This window comes from Prunus avium, chromosome 2 (assembly GCF_965620075.1).
Source record: "Prunus avium chromosome 2, drPruAviu1.hap1.1, whole genome shotgun sequence".
NCBI lineage: Eukaryota > Viridiplantae > Streptophyta > Magnoliopsida > Rosales > Rosaceae > Prunus > Prunus avium.
Genome location: NC_142285.1, coordinates 12222300 through 12237718, shown reverse-complemented (window position 1 = coordinate 12237718; position 15419 = coordinate 12222300). Strand labels below are relative to the sequence as shown.

At 38.1% G+C, this 15419-nt stretch overlaps 1 protein-coding gene across 1 annotated transcript; it reads right to left on the bottom strand.

Moving 5' to 3' along the window:
* Positions 1-4024: 4024 nt before the first annotated feature.
* VPS15 (protein kinase family protein / WD-40 repeat family protein) lies at positions 4025-12295 on the bottom strand. The gene is made up of 11 exons (XM_021969254.2): positions 11757-12295; positions 11342-11464; positions 11197-11242; positions 10942-11102; positions 9962-10041; positions 9751-9856; positions 9331-9507; positions 6037-9213; positions 5102-5346; positions 4927-5026; positions 4025-4501 (listed from the first exon to the last, which is right to left on the bottom strand). The coding sequence occupies exons 1-11, from the start codon at positions 12027-12029 to the stop codon at positions 4325-4327; spliced, it is 4665 nt and encodes a 1554-aa protein (XP_021824946.1). The 5' UTR covers positions 12030-12295; the 3' UTR covers positions 4025-4324.
* Positions 12296-15419: the final 3124 nt, after the last annotated feature.

Sequence of the window (15419 nt, the reverse complement as noted above, 5' to 3'; positions counted from 1 at the left end):
CGAGAGAGAATCTCGTTTCCTTTGTGAACTGCCTCTTTGAGTTGAGCTGGAGTCAGAAGTCTGAGTTCTACCTGTTTTGTTAGATGCTGGATGGCTTTTGCAGGCCAAAGAACTTGGTTTTTTCAAAGCTTGAAAGCTCTTGAGATCATATGATCTTGCTTGATTTTGTCAGTTTGACTGAGAGTTTTTGTTGTCCTCTATCCTGTTCACATCCTCTCATATTTATAGAGAATCTACATGAGTGATTATTCCTTAATATCTGTGTAGGGGCTTTTTCGTTCCAGCAACTTGATGAATGGGCCTGGGCTACTATAAAGAGCAAATGGCTGGAATCGCCCCTTGTGTTTGAGTTTGAGAATCAAACCCCAAGTGCGCTTCGAAAGGGTAGCGGAGCCTTAGGAAATACCCTGGTTATCTTCACCAACAAAAAAGACAATTGCTTGCAGATAAATATTTAGGCTTGGCATGAGAAGCTTGTGGCATGGGAGCTGAGCATTCGTGAGTTTAGCATGAGAGAGAGAAGGCTTGGGTTTCCTATGAGAAACATAGGCTCGAAGTAAGGGGAAGAGAGAGTTTTTGGGAGGATTTGTTGAGGAGAGAGAGGAAGAAATGAGGAAGAGGAACGGGTGGCTTGAGCAAGTTTCTGGCAGCTTGACGAAAGTTCTGTCCAAGTACTGGAACAATTCTGCCAAGAGGGAAAATGGGGAAGAAGGATGAATAGTGCATGAAATTGCTAGGTTTTGAAGATGAGAGGGAAGCTTGCTCTCTGGATATGTGTTATGAGAGAGAGAGCGAGGAAGAAGATGAAAGCATGGGTGGTTTTAGCATATTTCCAGCAGCTTGACGAAAGCTTCGTCAAGCTCCTGGGTGATTTGACAGAAGCGAAAATGGGAAGCAATGGAAGAACAAGGCTTGAAATCGGAGGGTTCCAGAGATGAGATATGATGCTTGCTCTCTCTGGATGTGGGTTTTGAGAAAGAGAAAGGAGGAAGATGGAAGAATAAAGCATGAAATTGAAGGATTCCAGGGGGGATGCTTGCCTTCGATCGGTTTGTTATGTGTCTTGTTGGGAAGAAAGTGGCTCCTTTTATAGGTGTTGAAAACCTTGATTTTGTCAAGCCACTCTCTCCCCTTTTCCTCACTTTCTTCCATTTACTCTTGTTTGGTGAAATTTCCCTAGCCTGAACCCATAGGCACGCAGCTTTTTAGGGCTCCAAGGTCCTTAGGCAGCTGGACTTCTCCATGTGGGTGAGGAGCCGCCCACTTTTGTTTCTTGTTTTCCCACCAAAGCTTGAAGAGGAAAGAATGGGTAAGGGTGCTAGTCAAAAGGTGATTCCATCAACACATGGTTTTGCTTGGTTTTGGTGGTTTGGCTTTGATCTGGTTTTAAGAAAGATATTGGATATTTCCACGATGTTGGATATAAGACGTCGGGCTGTTTTGTTTCCAGCAGCTTGTGAGTTTGCTCAAGTAGCTGGAAGTTTTAGCTGATGTGGGATTTCTTCAAGTGTTGTGGGCCTTTTCTTAAGGTGATCGGCTATTGGGTTTTCTCTCTCATGCTTACCCATATGTTTGGGCTCAAGGAATGGGCTTGAGTTTTGGTGCTCCCAAGTAGCCCAAAACTTCCACTCCTTGGACCATCAATGGGCCTCGTGAATACTCGTAACCATCCATACCACAACCCGCTCAGCAAGTCTCAGGCATTCGCGTGGCTTGGGCCCACTTAAGCTTGTAGCGTGACATGTTGCTTATTTGCTTGGCGTGGCATGTGTGCAAGCGCATATGACGAACTTTCGCATGCCCAAATCGGGTTTCTTCTCGATAAGGTATAGCATTGGGCCGAGATTATATTTGGGCCTAGCCTTGGATTTTTTGGGCCTCAACAATCTAGAGGACACATGGTTAAAAGGATCCTCTACTCTAGCGCCAAAAGAGAGTGGTGGTTAGTCTGACAAGAAAGGCCCCCATCAAGAGTCAGTTTTTAGGATTGATCGCTTTGACTTTCTAACAACCAACTCTGTTATTTCTTGTTTATCTCTTGCAAAAACCCAGCTTTGTATTGATGAGAAATCCTCGCGAGTATGGGAAGAAAACTTGACCCTCTTTTCTGGCATTAATGGTTATGGGGAGTGGTTTTCCGATTTAGCCTTTCTACCAACTCCCCAGCTGCTCCTTCTTCTATAGACATCATGTCGTTGGGGATCACGTGGGCTTTTGTGGAGAGAAAAAATCCTCCCCATTATCTGCTGATTTGATTTCTGAATCTAGTGATCAACGGTGGTGATCAAACTTTGTGCCTTTGGGAAAAAATCTAGAAGCTGGGTATTAATCAAACCAATTAAACCTGGATTCCTTCATATTAAATTACCATAAATGGCAATTAACCCTCAACCTGGACTTAGGAGAGGGCCTTTCCCTTTCCCTTGTGTCGTTTTACCTCCTTTCCTTTGAACTCTTTTACCTATGCCTTTTCTTCTACTTTTCTGCCTTCCCAAGGTATTCCGTAGACTTAGAGCATCTCCAACCGATGTGTCAAAAGTGCCACATAGACGTTTAACAGCTAGAAATAACATCTCACATCACTCCAACCGATGTGTCAAAGCTGATATGGAATGAAGGCTGGAGGTTGAGATAATATTTTTGACATCCCAAAAGCAAGATGTCAAATGAATATTTTATTTATTTTTCTTTTCTTTTATTTTTAATTAAAAATAAATCAACACTAAAATGCAATAAAATAATAATTTAATTTGACATATCGGGTGGAGTGTAAAGTTGTGTAAGATGTCAAATTGCCACATCAGTCATCAAATTTAAATTTGATATTTGGTATTTGACATCTCCCTTGAAGATGCTCTTATACATGCAGAACAAAATATTCCTCAATGCCGTTTGTGAGAACTTTTGAAACTTTCACTCTCATCTATGAACACGTCATGCAAGCTGAATGGTCATGCTTTAAATGCTTTAATTCCATACATGTACTATAGCAAAAACAACCACATCAGCCAGTGGGTGTTTACCTCAGTGGTGGAGGTGTTTGTTTGCAAACAGTATGGACTAGTTCCAATTGCCTTGTTCGACTCTAGGATCTCGGGTGTAGGAATAAATGATCTTAACTACTTGAGACATAAGCCCCTTGCATCACTAGTAAACAAACTTAATGAAAACACCAATAATTTCTTTTACAGCCAAATAAGAACAGCCACTTACCTTGCTTGTCCATCAGGTGCTCAGAAAACCCTTAGGTAAGCTAAGCAGCAAAACCCAAACAAAACTTAAACCTGCAATCGATCCACGATTCCCTTCGTGTAGACAAGACACCAAACTCCAAATTCAGAAAAGGCTTGTCCCAGAATCAATCCTTAATGTTGCCGACCAGTGACTACAATGTCGGGTCTCTGTTACTGTTTCTGGTTTTCGTTTAAAACTTTGACCCAGCCTTAAATTGTCAAAATTTAATGGTTTCATCCTACAGGGTTTCGAATTTCATTTTCAGCTGCATTTGGTGTTTTTAGTTGGATTTGTTACTAAATGTTAGGTCGGAAGATATTGAGATCAAAATATAACAAAATATAATGAGCTGGTGCTGTTCAAGCTAAGAAGGATAAGGTTCGAGCAACAAAAAGATGAATTGTAGGCTGGGCTATCAAAATTGGGGCTCTGTTACAGATCGAAAGCATTGAAAGTACTTGTGGCTGATTCAGATTCATGGATTATGATCTCTTTGATACTTTAGATAATGACGAAGAAAAATATAGAACTTATAATGCGGCTCATTCGTTAGCCTTATTTAACCCAAAATTCCTTTTTTTTTTTTAACATTATCCGGCTTCTTATCCCCATGAAACACCAAACACAGGAATGGCTCGTTCTGTGCCTAGGATTGGAGTGAATTGGATTGTCAGGACGAAATGAAGGAGCAATTCATGCTGTACCAACGCACCATGATAAGGAAATAAACTATAATATCCAAACCCGCATTCTTTCCAAAACAAGAGACTAAGTAACAATGCAGCCAAACTTTGAATGTGGAATCACAAATTCACAAGTACGCCCAAATTTACACAATTTTTTAATTATGCATTTCAACTGGAAACATCAATGAAACACATCAATAATTTGACTTCCTATCTATTCCTACATGTATACAAACTCTAAAATCAAGCAGGGTATGACTCAAACATATGTACGACCGGTTAGGAATAGCTAAATGGGAGTCTAAGCTTATACATTCAGTCTAAGCTTTTCATAAATATATAATGTACAACTTCACTAGCATTGTGCTATGTATGTACAACAGAAAAAGGAATGATTATGTCAATTACTTCCAAACCTTGATTGCCCCATCTCTACCGCTCGATATTAAGTGTCTCTGGTTTAACTTAACCGAGGCCAATGATAGAATAGAATCACGGTGGCAGCCAGCAGAATCAGTGGCAGCAGCTGCAAGTACTGCCTTGGCTGTGAGCTTTGACGTTAGAGGTCGTCTCTTTGTCTCCTATTTTTTTTTTATGAAAAAAACAAACCAAATAAGAATCATAAAAACCTACATAACAAAATTACAATGGTAATAATAACTTTCTACAGCTTAGCAACTGATCTGGTGTCCTACTTGTTAAAACACAACACTAAGACCAAGAACAGAATAGAACAATGAAGGGGAGACCTATGACGAATTGTTTGAGCAACTTATAATGTAAAACTAATGAAAACAAGCACATCCTATCACCCGATTTCCCAACGATTCTTTGAAACTACCAAGTCATTTAACTTTGGTTTTCGGAGGGAAAAATAAGTAGAACAAAAGCTTCCCCTCTTAAAACATAATTTCTGCATGCACAAACTATAGATCGACCTCACCATACTCTGCCAGGACTTAAATTCATAGAACCCTGAAATAATACTACAATCGACAAATTATACCTGCACAACTTGCACACCAAAACTAGATCTTGTCGCATAGAAATCATCATTTCCAACTCCCTTCAAGTTTGGCCCACAGATGGAGTAACTTCGATCAGGACTGCAAAATACAGCCAATTAAACCACTACACAACATTCACTACATCAAGAAAATAATAATGAATTTGCAACAAACCTGTAATGATCCCATCGACGTATTTTCAAGTCGGTTCCTCCAGTTAACAAATCACCCCCAGGTAAGGGCAGCAATGAACGGATGCCAGGAAGACGAGGAGGGGGTTCGTTTAGTTCATCAACTCTGTAGTGGGGATTGACATTCCGTCTCAGATCTGGTTTAGAATTTTTACTTGATGATCTAGCCAAGGCCCAAGGCACTTCAGATGTTTCAGCATCACTTTCATAACTTGCCACTCTCAACACCTGAAAAAAAGAAGATTGAATAATTATAGGTATGAACTGGGAGAAAAAGTTGAATATCACAACATTTGTACTAATGTAGGTAGACAAGGGCAAAAAATGGAACTTACGTACATAGAGAAAATAAAAATAACAATAAGCATCTGAAAAGTTTGATAAGTTTTGGCTACATCACAGATATACCAGAGACCACCCAGGGACCGTGAGGCACCTGATAGTTTTGTCCGTGCAATTTAATTTTTTTTCTTAATCAAAACTTAATCACCTCCTGTTTTTCCATTTTCATAGGTTACATCAAATGTTGTTTAAGTGTAGGAAAGCATAAGTCCAAACTATAAGAGATTAATATACTAGTATTCAGCTAGTCTGAAGAAAAGAAGTTGAAAATTTTGGTAAATCGCAGCACAAAACCAGCAAACCTTCCAATTTCAACCTAAAAGAGTGCATGGATGACACCACATTCTGCCTGTTGACTCAATTAATAATTTATCAAATCCGTTCTGCCACTATAAAATAAGATCTGATCATTACTTCCAGTTTTCTTCATTACTTTGAAAAAGAGCCCAAGCAGGGGGCTGTAAGCTATGCATACGATTGTATCAACTTATCCAGTGCCATCCATATCTAATTTCTACAGAAGCTTACAGAAGATGATTTCTAGGTAAAAGTTGAAAGGAGATCATTTTTATGTACCTGGTGGCAGCTTCCATTTTCAGCATTCCAAAGAGAAACTTCATTGCAACCTGCAGCAACATAAACAAGGGGTCTTGCAGCAGCAGAGGCAGAAGCATTTGGAGGAGGAAGAAAAAGACACATCTTCTCAATAGGGCAAACAGCAGAATACTGCCATGAGTTCACAGGAATAAGGAACCTCATATCCCAAAGAGTAAGCACACCCCTTGAAGATCCGGACACAAACCAATTTTCACAAGGTCCTGTTACCAGTGAAGAAACATAGCCCTCTTCAGGAGTTGCTCTCAATGTCCAAGAATTGGTATTCATTCTCGTATCCCAAAGATGGATCCCACAATTTCGGGTGCTGTACATAACCATCTGATTTGTACAGTTATCAGCAGAGAAATTCAAAAGGCTGAGTATGGCACCTTCCTTAATATCCTTCTTCTTGATATCAGCAACACCCGAATACTTTTCAACAACATTACCAAGACCTCTGGAGATGTAATCAACAGAAAACATATGTATCATTCCATCACATGCTCCAACTACAACTTGAGCAGAGCCCCGGAGCATTGCAGTGCACAGTGCACGGCTTCCCTCAAGGTGATAAGTTAACCTTGACCGAAATGATATGTCCTTTTCCAACTTTCTAGAATCCCACACCTTGACAGTGGAATCATCAGATGCACTCACAAAAAAACTATGATCAGTTGAAATGGCTATGTCATTGACAGCAGACCGATGTTCTTGCAGATGTGCAACCAGCACCCCACGGGGCCTCCAACCAGAATCGGGAATTGATGAATTTCGTGCAGAAGAGGGCAATCCAGTTATATCACTTGTAGGGGATGCATCTTCCGCAGCTATAGAACTTCCTTTTGAAGTGCCAGATAATCCAATATCTTGAAGCTTGCTACTAGCAAAGGCTGTTTGATCATTATCCCTACCATCTGGCTCATGCACAACTCTATAGAACTGTTTGGAACCACTACTCATGTTGAATGATCCCGACACAAGCTTAGGTGCTGGAACAGAACTAGCCAAACTAAATGATTTATTTACTGGATCCATCCAAGGCATGGATGATGCACCAAGTCCTACTGAATTCACTTGAGCTGGAGAATCAGATGCTGCAGGAGGAACTCCCACTGCTCGCCTGTCCATGCTAAAGGAGTATAAAGGTATGCCTACTGATGATTTATCGCACATGAAGCTATTCACACCACTTCCCTGTGGCCACATAAAGCCTGAAAATTGCAACTTTTCAGAGGACAAAGGATCATGAATGTCAACTGTACTAGAAGCACGTGTAAAGCTTCCCATACTTCTCAACTTGGCCTCACCATCTTCACATTCAGTTAGCTCTAATTGTTGCAATGCCTTTCCAGTAAGTTTTTGATTCTCGGGACTTTGTTGCTTGTCAGGCCAGTTCCTCGTTGAACTCAATTCCTCAACCCCTTTTGGAAGTAAATCCACACTTTCCCATTGTTTGGATTGGGGCCAGGAGTTGTACCATATCTTTCTCTGTCTTTCCAACATGTCTGAACTCCTTGCATTTTCTAGAACTTGGTAAAAAACCTGTCTTGAGACTGGAGGTTTTAAACATGCAAGGAGAGCCTTTTCAGAAGCTAGAGATGCTGGCTGTCTGCGAAGTAGGGGCCGAATAACAGGGGCAAGAAAAACATAGGAATCTACAGCACCTAAGCAGTCACTGCTGGCCGCAATAAAAGTGACAGCTGACCTTCTTACCCATTGACTAGGATAACATAACAATGGAAAGGCACGCTCAATCATTTCAAGAAGTATCCTCTTCCGCAAGAAACCACTTTTGCACAAAATGGCCAAACAGTCCAATGCATTGACAATGACAGCCTCTGTAACATCACTTACAGCCTGCTCAATATAAGGTAAAAGATATTCTTCCACACTTCTTTGACCCACAAAGAAGCATACATACACAATTTGCCCATAGAATACTGCTCTAAGCTGCTCATCACGATCATTCAGAAAAGCGGGGAGAATGGGTAACAAAAAGTCATTACTCTGTCTCTGGCCAAAGAAGCAGCACAGGTTGCTAATGTCCTGAAGGAGTGCCCTCCTGATATTTGGAGTTTGCTTTGGACCCATAACAAGTTCTTGAATGACCTCAGCTATGGACTTCCTCAACATTGCAAGCTGTGCATCACTGTTTACCCTCTGAAGTTGACCAGATGTCTCACTAGATGATGCCAGTGGCTTTTTGGTAGAACTTAATTCATCAAGTACCCCAGCCTCACTCAAGCTTATTGAGTGAATCAAGAAACCATAAGCAGTTAGTGCCAGTTTAGCTATATTACTGGCATAACATATCCTCACACTTTCCTCTGGATCATCAGGAAGCATAGAAAGCATTGGCAGAATATACTCTGGAAAAATTTTTGCATCACTGGGAGGAAAATCTCGGACTAAAGGGAGAATGTCACACAACGTCTCCAAGGCAGCACAACGCACAATTGCAGCTGGATCTGAAAGCATTGCAACAACATATGGAATTACACGTTGCAAACGATCTTCGTCATCAATATACAAGGCAGACGATTTGAGCAACAGTATGGCCCTCCTCCTTAAATGAGGCAATTTTACATTGCGTATGCAGGAACAGAGCAAAGAGGTAATCAGAACCATTCCCTCACATCTCATACTGTCTTCAGGCAACGGCAGAAAAGGCATGCCAAAGGTATCTGATTGGCTGTCATACTTGGACATCAATGAATTCAAATCATTTAGTGTTATCTTTTTCATAAAAGGATGATCATTTCTCCTAAATGCATTGGAGATAGATTGAAGTAATTCACCAGGAGACTGCATCCCATAGTTTCCGAGATTTTGGGAAAATGCAGAATCAGGATTAGCGTCTAGCACTGGCTTGGAAACAGAATAATGATTACTTTGTTTAACATCCCTGAGAAGGGTATTGATATCACCAAGAAGTTCAAATTGATCACATTTTAAGCCTTTACCTATCTCTTCTCTCTTTCTAATCGAGCCCTTTGCAAAATTCTTGTTCTGCATTGTAACGACCTCCTGAGAAGTTTTACCACTAATGGCATTGGCATTTGAAGGAGTTCCAAGTCCAGTTCCAGTGTCCTCAGTTGACCTAATGCTCATCATTTGTTTAAGTATCTCATGGAAAACACTCTGGCAAAGTGCAACCTACATACAATAATTACGGAGTTGTGAAAACTTTAACGTGCACTAAGTAAGTGGAAAATCTTTAAAAGTAAACTTCTTTTTTTCAGACCAAAAAAAAAAAGTAACAACATTTTTTACCCTCATATCTGAATGAAGTGGATTCCAGAAACAATGAAAATTATGCAGAAACGGAGAGAAGTAACTTGGAAACACAATGGTGGTATACTCTTGCAGGTAGCTATCAGCAGAGAGTCGCAACTCTGGTTCCAACTGAATCATATGAAGTATCATCTTGCGAATCCCAGAATCTGGTATCTGCATTCAGAGTGCATATATGAAGAAAGTAAAAGAATACACATCAGTAAGGAGAGATTTGAGCAAAAGATGCAAGAAAAGAAAAGAGGGTTGTCAAAAAATAAAGTTCAAGAGGCAACATGATAAAGAGTAATTCAATACCTTGTGGAAAGAGATGTGATAAGAACTCGAACAGAATTGTATACTTAGTAAGAGGACGAGGGATTGCGGGGAGAGAGAGAGAGAGAGAGAGAGAGAGAGAACCTTTTCAAGAAGTTGGGTAGGATCGTATTGCCCTCTACGATAAGCAAGAAGTTGAGAGAGTTCAAATAGCGGCTGACCCTCAAGGAAAAGCTCCGCAATTACACACCTAAATCAGTGTTATGGATATGATGAAGTCTCTGAAGCAAAATTAATAATCAAGATGGTACTGGAATTTCAATGGGGTCAAAATGCTAATGCAACAAAAGCTCACCCTACAGCAAAGATGTCCATAGATGGCCTCAATGGTGCATCTTGTGCAACCTGCATCTCACCTCCATGCTCATAAAATCTCTGGAAATTGAAGCCATTTGAATACAATTAATAATATAACCGTGTCACTAGAGGTAAGTATATATGGTGACTGGTTAGTGTTAGAAACATTAAGATCCCTCTCAACGTTAGTGGTGAAACTTCTTAGCTGACTCTTAAAAGATGCAGCAAAAAAAATTTCAACAAATTTTAATGCATAAGAAGATGTAGTGTGTTAAATAGATTGTAGTCTGGAATACTGCTAAGACATTACTATAATGTGTAATACGTTGTAGTTTGTAGAACTGCTCAAATTTCAGTTCCAGGATAGTAGACACGGTATCAATTTCACAAAACCACTCCAATGAACCCTGATACTATGACTACAAGCCATCTATAAACCTTTTATGAAATGCTCAGGTATATATATATATATAGAGAGCTTCCATTAAGGGATTCCTCAAATACGCTTATTTGAGGGACACCCTTGTAGGGCTCACCCTGCATTGTATTTCACTAATCCAAACCGTCTATTTTTTAGATAATCATTCAAAGATCATCTCTACAAAAAAATCACTTCAATCCAATACCATTCGACCACTCAATTGAGTTATTGAAATTTTAGTATTTTCTTGAAGCACCGTGTTCATTGATTTTGTAGGACACAATTGGATGTTGAAACGGTTTCCGATTTGTCTAATTTTTTGCAAGGATGATTTATGAATGTAGAATTGAAAAAATAGACGATTTGGATCGTTGAAAAAACATTCTTAGGGGACCCTAAAGGGTGTCCCTCAAATAAAATTATTTGAGGGGTCCCTCAATAGAAGGGGACTGTATATATATCCATATATGCTACAACTTACGCAAATGGACAAAATTATGCACCTCCTTGATAAAGAAATGCAAGAAAAGTGAAGAAGAAAGATACAAAAAGCATACCTCAGGAGCAAGATAACAAAGCCTTCTTCCTCCAGTGTCAAAGAAAAACGAGAAATCAGACGGGTCGTCGTATGGTATGTAAGTGGGTTTGAAAGATGCAAAGTCAGCAAGGTAGAGCCAATTCCAAGAAGTCACCAATACATTCTCACACTTAATATCACCTAAGATGGCATAAATAAAACAAACAGAACCAACCCCATTAATATGACATTGAAAAAAGGGCATTGGTGAAGTTCCTCAACTAACTGAACTCACCATGACATATGCCCTTGTCGTGGCACTGCTTCAGAGCAAGAAGTAACTGCACAGCAAGCACAAAAACATAAAATTGTAAGACGAATCATAGATGTAAAAGAGGGGAGAGAGGGAGAGAGAGAGAGAGAGAGAGAGAGAGAGAGACCTGAAAAGCCAACCATTTCTTCTCGATGCGACTGAGAAAAGGTCGTGTGCTTAATCGGTCATGCAGATTATTGAAGAAGTATTGCCTTACAAGGTAAGCTGCTTTATCTGTCTCTTGCCAAAACTGCAAAGAGGAAACAGCAGGGAGGCCATATAACTAAATCAAGCAATGCCAACTCTAAATAATTGCTTAAAATAAAATGAACCCAATAAAATTAGAACTCTTAAGAGTTAGAAACATCAAATTTTCTCAGCCCCCAAACAGAATCCAACAGTTTCAGCAAAAATTATGTTCCTAATCATAACACATACTTAACTCTATGAACTTGTTAAACATGTGCAATTTCACGAAACCCAATTTTCCATTTGAGTTTCTAAACAACCAAACAAAACTGGAAGAAGAAATTGAAAAGAACCTGGAAGGGCCAAACGTGAGGGTGATCAAGAGCACGGAAGGTCTCCTTGATGTGGAAGAGCCTGCGCTCGTACTCGCGGAGATCGATGGAGTCGCCGCGCTTGAAGTAGACCTTGACGAGGACCAAACCCTCGTCGTGCTTGCACTCAATGGACTTGAAGAAGCGGCCTCGGCCTAGAACCTCCTTCAGGACGAGGTTATAGGAGGAAGGCAGGTCGTGCAGGTAGTATTCCGACGCCGAGACTTGGGTCGTTCGAGCGATCTTGTTGCCCATGGCTTTTGCCTCTGGCTCTGAATTTCCCAATTGATTTTCTCAGCCATTCATTTTGTTTTGTATAATTTATTAGAGCTCAAGCTGCAGAAGTAAATAAATAAATAACAGAGGTTAGGGAGGACTGGTAGGGAAGTGGAGGATTTTTGCAGGTTTTGGGGGTGGGGAAGAAGAAGGGGTGAAAACAGAAGAAAAGGAACCAAGTAGAATTGAAATTGAAAAGCAGAAGAGGGCTCGGGTGGGTTTTACTGAAGTGAAATCATCACGAGGGCCGGATTTAAAATCATAGGAATTTAGTAAAAAACCCAAAAGAAACAAGCAGCTTATAAAAACACCCAAAAAAATTTCAAAATGACAAAAAAACCATTATCTTTAGCATCAAAGACATGTAAATCCTAGAAGCTCTTTCCTTCACCAAAAACCACAGCAGCATGTAAAGAAACCAGACCTACATGCAAATATTTTGTCTTCAAGTAACCAGACTATGTGAAGACGTTGTCACTTTGCATCTGCCCAACAGTTATTACTGCACAACGATAGTACCAGAAATAGTATTTTTGTCTCTTTGTACATATTTTTAAGTGTATTTTGTCTTAAAAGGCAGAAGAATCGTTTGTTTGTCATCAGTTGGCATGTGATGTATGAAACTTTATGGATGTATGAAACTTTATGGAGAGTTAGAGATGGTATCAGATAGAGAGGTTTCTCCTCTCATCCTTTAACCATTCTTAGTAGAGTCAGTGAAAATAGTGTATATAGTTTGTAACTCCGAAGAGAGAAAGTACGATAACAATACCAGAGAAGAAAAAATCTCAGTACTTCCTCATTCAGTTTTCAATCAATAAAATTTCCTTTGTTCATATACTTTCTCTTATCTTCTTCATACACTTTCTACCTCCGACCACTGTTAATACCTGGTTATAACAGTTCCAGCAACAAAAGCAATTAAGTAAGTCTTTTTCTCTTTCATTTTCTTGGTTTTCTTAGCAGACTTCTTGTCCAAAACAGGGAAACACTTTTATAATTATGTTGTTATCTTGCTAAACTGACGATCAATACTTTGTTTGAGCACTTGGTCATGTTTTGTATTTGCCATAATGATAATTGGATGTCTGTCAGGGAACCTCTGAGTTCTGCTCCATAGCCCTTTAAGTTGGCGTCTTTGCAGTTCCATGTTCTAGGCATGGTGTCTAGTTGTTATTTTGGCCTTTAGAAACCTTGACCGAGACCCCACTACAATAATGGTATCAGAGCCTTAGTTTAGCACCTTAATAATATGATTATGATAGTAAAGTACCTTGAGGACAGAAGTCAATCAACACAACTAATAAAAACCAACGTTTTATAACCTGTTAAAATTTTGTTAATTTCCAAAATCACCAGTTAAGAACAGTAAACCCTTTTACATGTTTGGCCCATGGTGGACATCTATTAAAATAAAAGAAAGGTGACAAGAATTAAAGAAACAAAAGGCTGAATACCAAAGAGAAATTAGGAATCGAGAAGAATTAATAAAATCACCAGAAGTAGGTAATTATCCTAGAAGAAAACTAGAAGTACATAATAGCATAACAAGGAACTAGTACCATTTAGAAGTTTGTAAAGAATCCATAGAAGCATTTCAGGAACATTTAGGCATCCTAAAATAAAAAGGTAGACTTAGAGATAAATTTATATGATAGAGTACCTTAATTTAGAAATTAGTGAACAACAAAAGAAAAAATTAACTTTAGATAATAATACGTTAGTTTGTTATTTTCCACAAAAGGAACACAAACATCTATTACATAGCAGTAACAATCCCTTAAAAAATAGTATTGTTGACCTTTTAATTAGTCAAGCAGAAAGTGTAAAATTTGAACATAATAAACATAATAGAATAATTCAACAATTATTAGAATATTTTCAAAAAAATTCCTTAAAAACAATTAGACAAAACTTAGACTATATAACATCTCAATTAGAAGATAATAATAGGAATATTCAAAGATTTCCTAGCAAGAAAGAAATCAAAGACCTCATAGATCTCATAGATAGTAAACCAAAACAAATAGAGCTTCAGTCATTAGAAATTATTGAGCAATAAAATTAGAAGTACAAAAAATCCAATTAATACAAAAAACATTAACTGAACAAGTAGAAAAGTTACATAATAAAATAGATAGACTTTTAGTTTAATGACATATTCTAAAATTAATAATAAATATATCAAAGCATTAGAAGAAGTTGGTGAACTAGATAAGGAACTAGTAGGTCTTACAGAATTCACAACATCTGTAACAAGTAGTAATATCCCTATAAGACAAAATAATTTAATTATCCAACTAATTTTAGATCTAGCCGAAAAAGTAGATCAATTGGAAGAACAAATAACATAAATTAATCAAGTAGTGCACAATACTACTTCAACACTACCCAAAGACTTAGTTGATAAATTAGATCATTTATCCTTAGGAAATAATCCTTATAAAAGAAGAGGCAGAATAAATCCCTTTGATAATAGTAAATGGAACTCTTTAGAAGAAAAGGAAAAGAAATAGTTAGAACAGAAGATATATATACCCTAGTGAACAAGAAGCACAAGAATTTCTTAGAAAAGGTTTTGAAAAATCTCAGAAAAATAAATATAATTTATATCAATTAGGAAGATTTGAAAATAAACATAGTATTGTAAGTAGCATCAGTCAACATGAAGTGAGCTGTATAGATAAAGAAGTAACTCTTAATTTACTTAGTAATACAACAATAGAACATCTTAGAAAGTCACACCATCAACAAATTCATATAGGAACAATTATGATAGGAATAGCTGGACTCACAAGAGCACAAGTAGGAACTAAAGCATTAGTACACATATATGATGACAGATGGGATAACCATCAACAAGCAGCTATAACTACAGCAGAAGTAGATCTTAGCACAAACCTAGCAATCATAGGATATATTCCTAATTATGTCATGAATATTAGAGAATTTAGTAAACATATTAAAATTAGCATAAGAACAAAAAATTATAATATGAAAGGAGAATACAAAAATTTAAGTATTAGTCTTATGTATGTAGGAAAAATTTCAGATAACTATAACTATAAATTTAATGTAGAATTCCAAAATTTAGTACAAACTTTTGGTAGTAAACATGTTAATATGATAGAAGCAAAACCCGTAGATAATAGCTTTTTACAAGGCACATAATGGATTTTACTCAATTTACAAGTAGCAAAAAATAAACAACCTGATAAAGCACAAATCTTTGAAAATCGTGTAGGTGAAGCAATTGTAAGATTTACTAATTATAAGCAAATAAATGATATAGAGGACTTAGAAAGTGAATTAGAAGAAGAAATACATATGGCATTTGATAATTTAGAAATAAATATGATTGAGCATAAT